Here is a 4466-nt window from a genome sequence, read left to right as displayed (position 1 = left end):
CGCCGTGTTAGCCAGGATGGTCTCGATCTCCTGACCTCGCGATCCACCTGTCTCGGCCTCCCAAAGTGCTGGGATTACAGGCTTGAGCCACCGCGACCGGCCTCTTAGCCCCATTTTGCTTGCTTGTCTCACACAGCTCTCCTTAGCACTTGGAGATGTCTTTCAGATTCCTAACTCCCTTCAGCTCATTTTCTCTTTTTTTTTTTTTGAGGCAGGGTGTCGCTCTGTCGACCAGGCTGGAATGCAGTGGTACAGGCTTGGCTCACTGCAACCGCCACCTCCTGTGCTGAAGCAGTCCTCCCACCTTAGCCTCCCAGGTAGCTGGGAGTACAGCCACACACACTAATTTTTGTATTTTTTGTAGAGACAGGGTTTCGCTGTGTTGCCCAGACTCCTGGGTTAAAGTAATCCTCCTGCCGCATCTTCCTAAAATGCTGGGATTATAGGTGTGAGCCACCGCATCCAGCCCAGCTTAATTTCTTTCTTATTCCTTTTTCTTTTAGCTTCTCTCTTCTCTTTCCTGTTTTTCCTTCTAGCCTAGCTTTTTTTCCCATCAATCACTTAGTAGGTTCCTCAGAATGTTCCCAACACCCTGCCTCCTTTTTCTCTTTCCTCATCTCTGGTTTCCTTCTTTCTTTTCTTCTTTCTTTTTTTTTTTTGAGATGGAGTCTCCCTCTGTCACCCAGGCTGGAGTGTAATGGCACGATCTCAGGTCACTGCATCCTCTGCCTCCTGGCTTCAAGCAATTCTCCTGCCTCAACATCCTGAGTAGCTGGGATTATAGGCGCCTGGCACCATGCCCGGCTAATTTTTGTATTTTTAGTAGAGACGGGGTTTCACCATGTTGGCCAGGCTGGTCTCGAACTCCTGACCTCGTCGTCTGCCTGCCTTGGCCTCCCAAAGTGCTGGGATTACAGGCGTGAGCCACTGTACCCAGCCTGATTTCCTTCTTTCTATATCTGTTATCTTCTCTCCTCAGCTCTTTGTGTTTTTTTGTCTTTTGTCTTCAGGCTTGATCCTGCTCCCTCAGCGTCTGCATTGACTCCTCACGCTGGGACGGGACCCGTCAATGCCCCTGCTCGCTGCTCACGTACCTTCATCACTTTTAGTGATGATGCAACTTTCGAGGAATGGTTCCCCCAAGGGCGGCCTCCAAAAGTCCCTGTTCGGGAGGTCTGTCCAGTGACCCATCGTCCAGCCCTATACCGGGACCCTGTTACAGACATACCCTACGCCACTGCTCGAGCCTTCAAGATCATTCGTGAGGCCTATAAGAAATACATTACTGCCCATGGACTGCCGCCCACTGCCTCAGCCCTGGGCCCCGGCCCGCCACCGCCTGAGCCCCTCCCTGGCTCTGGGCCCCGAGCCTTGCGCCAGAAAATTGTCATTAAATGAAGAGACGTCTAGTCCTCAGAAACTTCTTTCCTGCCCTGATTGGGGCTCTTGCTGTTCCATCTCCTCACCCTGCTTCTCCCCTTCGTCACCTCTGATCTTTGCCCTATCTTTTCTCTATTTCTTTCTCCTTTTCCCCTAGTTCTTACAGGTTTCATTGTGTTTTTTAATCTAATAAAATAGAAAGATCCCTTTTGTCTGGTGTCCAGTCTAGGTTTGGGAGCAAGAAGTATTTATGAATACCTGAATATATTTGGGTCTTTATTTGATAGCATTTATTATGAGCTGTCCTTTCTAAATTGTATTCATTCCTCCAGCTAAATTATAAACATCTGAAAATTGCACACCAAAACACATCCTTATATTGACCTTCATATCACTTTACACTCACTGTTTTGAATACAACAGGCACCAAATGAGAAGGAACTGGCTGATTCTAGTCGAACTCCGATGTCTCGGACTGGGGCTTGTATGAGGCGAAGTGGAGGAGATGCCATGGCTGTTAATGACCACTAGAGGCTCTCAGGGCTGGGCAGGGTATGGGGGCTGTGTATATGTGATCTCCCACTACCCCCCACCTGGCCAGAGCTAAAATAATAAAATGCTGAGCTCACTGTTCCCCCACCCTCTCCCCCGGCACTGGGCTCCTCCTGCTGCTGGGACGGTGCTCTAGTAGAACAGACAGACCTACTGACACAGGGGAGGTGAGAAGGGAGGTGGCCACCAGGACTGGTAGGTGGGGGAGACAGGGGGCTTATGGATGAGAGCCCGGTGGGAGGTGGGGGGAGAAGAGTGGCCCCCATGTGGAATGATGTGGAGTGTGTCCCCATCTCTTACTCTGTATATTTTTGCCATTGTGCCGTCCTACCCCTTAACTGTGTATAGTTTACATTGTCGATGTGAGTGTCTCACATACTTTCTGGATCTTTCATATTCAGCATGGTGTGTATGTATAGCTCCTTGTGTGTATCTTATGTTGTACAAAATTGTGTGAGTTTAATATTCCCACTGTTTTTAAAGAAACTTTACTCCATTTACACCAATTGGTCTAGTGTCACCTTCCTGCCCAAAGCAAGGGACAGATTATGGGGACTCAGTCCTTTCTCCAGAGGCCTTACTACCCTTCCCCCAACCTGGAAGTCCCCCAACAGCTCCGAGCCCTTGTTTTCCCTGAAGATTTAAAATTTTAGCAAACACAGAAAATGAAATCTTGATGCCCCACAATAAAAGGGAAATGAGGATGGGGTAAGAGACTGTCTCTTCCCTTTACACCCCATTTTCCTTGCTTTTTTAAATCCAGTTTAGGAAAAAGCCTGGATTATGAGGAGGAGAGAAATTTCCCTGAAACTCTCTATTCCCCCACCCCTCGCCCCCTTTCAATAGGAACTGGGCATGGGACCAGCTGTGTTGGCAGGGCTTCCAGCAGCTGTGTTAGGGCAAAGGCACTGACAAGTGAGGTTATAGGGGAGGGGTGCTGCCAGGATTTCTCTGTCATACCATGGGAAGACAAACCCAGCTTAGATGTCTGGGATCCTCATCCAGGGTGGCTGGAAGCTGGGGAAGCAGAACGGAGACTCTAGTTCTAACTCTAAACAACCTAATCTTCCCCAACTTCCCATCTTCAACTAGATTTCTAATCTCCAAGAAATTCAATTCAATGTTCTGCCCCCTGGCTGGTCTCTTTGTGTCCCTGCTGTGCCCCTGTCCATCTTACCATTGTCCATCCTTTTGTTCCATGTTCCCCAGGCTCTGTGAGTGCCACACAGTGGGGAGGGGGTGGGGGCGACCATGTCATCATATCAGAAGGAACTGGAGAAATACAGAGACATAGATGAAGATGAGATCCTAAGGACCTTGAGCCCCGAGGAGCTAGAGCAGCTGGACTGCGAGCTACAGGAGATGGACCCTGAGGTAGGGGCTCCAGCACAGGGAACCAGGGGCAGTCCCAGGCATTTGGGAATGGGGTTGGGCTCTGGGTGGCTGAGAATAGGGTTTGCTACAGGACCTAGGGGCCTAAGAAGGCCAGGGGAAAGGTGTCTGGAGATGTTTTAGGGAGCCCTAGCAGTACCTAGGTCAGAGGGGAGGTCTGACTTGCTCCCCAAAACTCATCCCTAAGAACATGCTCCTGCCAGCTGGACTGAGACAACGTGACCAGACAAAGAAGAGCCCAACGGGGCCACTGGACCGAGAGGCCCTTTTGCAGTACTTGGAGCAGCAGGCACTAGAAGTCAAAGAGCGTGATGACTTGGTGCCCTTCACAGGCGAGAAGAAGGGTATGGGGACCCTGACATCCATGCCTCCTCATAGAACCCAAGTGGCTATGCTGTCTCTCACTTGTCCCCCGCTCCAGCTTTCCTCTCACCTTCCAGCTCCTAGTTGCCTAGGGACTCAGATGCCCTGACACTTAAATGCCAGCTTGCACTCTTCAGTTCTTGAGAGATCAGGGGACTAGGAGTCCTGAGCTTGTAGAGCATTCAGGCTTTCCAGTGTCCCCTCGTGACCCAGCATTCTACCTCCCGGAGAAGGAAAGAAACCTGGAGGCCAGGATCTTGGGAGAAATTACCTCTACCTGAACCATCCTTCATCTCCCCATCAGGGAAACCCTATATTCAGCCCAAGAGGGAAATTCCAGCAGAGGAGCAGATCACCCTGGAGCCTGAGCTGGAGGAGGCACTGGCACATGCCACAGATGCTGAAATGTGTGACATCGCAGGTGGGTAGCTGTGGGAAGTTGAGAGTGAGAGGATCAGGGGCAGGTGGATCCTAGTCATGACATGGGATTAGTGAGGAAGGCCCTCAACCAGAATGTGGATGTCTAAGAAAGCCTCAAGCAGTAGTTTCAAGCTTTTCTTCTTTGTTTATATATTTATTCATTTTTAAATTTAATAACACCTCAAGAGCAATTTTACAGGGATTGTAAAAGCAAATAAAAGTGGAACCATTGGGCTGGGCACGGTGGCTCACACCTGTAACCTCAGCACTTGGGAGGACGAGGTGGGCAGATTGCCTGAGCTCGGGAGTTCAAGACCAACCTGGGCAACACAGTGAAACCCCGTCTCTTTTTTTTTTTT

The 4466-nt window shown here is 50.0% G+C and overlaps 2 protein-coding genes across 7 annotated transcripts in view; both read left to right on the top strand.

Moving 5' to 3' along the window:
• The window catches only part of VPS72 (vacuolar protein sorting 72 homolog (S. cerevisiae)), a 32544-nt gene extending 30793 nt beyond the window's left edge, over positions 1-1751 (top strand). Inside the window, exon 6 of one of the 5 annotated variants that reach the window (XM_011937850.1) lies at positions 1145-1751. In XM_011937850.1, coding sequence (XP_011793240.1) covers positions 1145-1265 — 121 coding nt within the window. In that variant the 3' untranslated portion in view covers positions 1266-1751. Of the gene's footprint in view, positions 1-979 lie in introns of all 5 variants that reach the window. The other 4 variants (XM_011937849.1, XM_011937847.1, XM_011937851.1 and 1 more) reach the window with 4 other exon arrangements.
• Positions 1752-1979: 228 nt separating this feature from the next.
• Positions 1980-4466, top strand: part of TMOD4 (tropomodulin 4 (muscle)) — a 5878-nt gene continuing 3391 nt past the window's right edge. Inside the window, exons 1-4 of one of the 2 annotated variants that reach the window (XM_011937844.1) lie at positions 1980-2127; positions 3142-3306; positions 3512-3668; positions 3992-4108. In XM_011937844.1, the coding sequence (XP_011793234.1) occupies positions 3184-3306; positions 3512-3668; positions 3992-4108 (397 nt within the window). In that variant the 5' untranslated portion in view covers positions 1980-2127; positions 3142-3183. The remainder of the gene's footprint in view (positions 2128-3141; positions 3307-3511; positions 3669-3991; positions 4109-4466) is intronic. The other variant, XM_011937845.1, reaches the window with a different exon arrangement.

Source organism: Colobus angolensis, unplaced genomic scaffold (assembly GCF_000951035.1).
Source record: "Colobus angolensis palliatus isolate OR3802 unplaced genomic scaffold, Cang.pa_1.0 Scaffold169, whole genome shotgun sequence".
Lineage (NCBI taxonomy): Eukaryota > Metazoa > Chordata > Mammalia > Primates > Cercopithecidae > Colobus > Colobus angolensis.
This window is presented reverse-complemented; position numbering and strand designations above follow the sequence as displayed.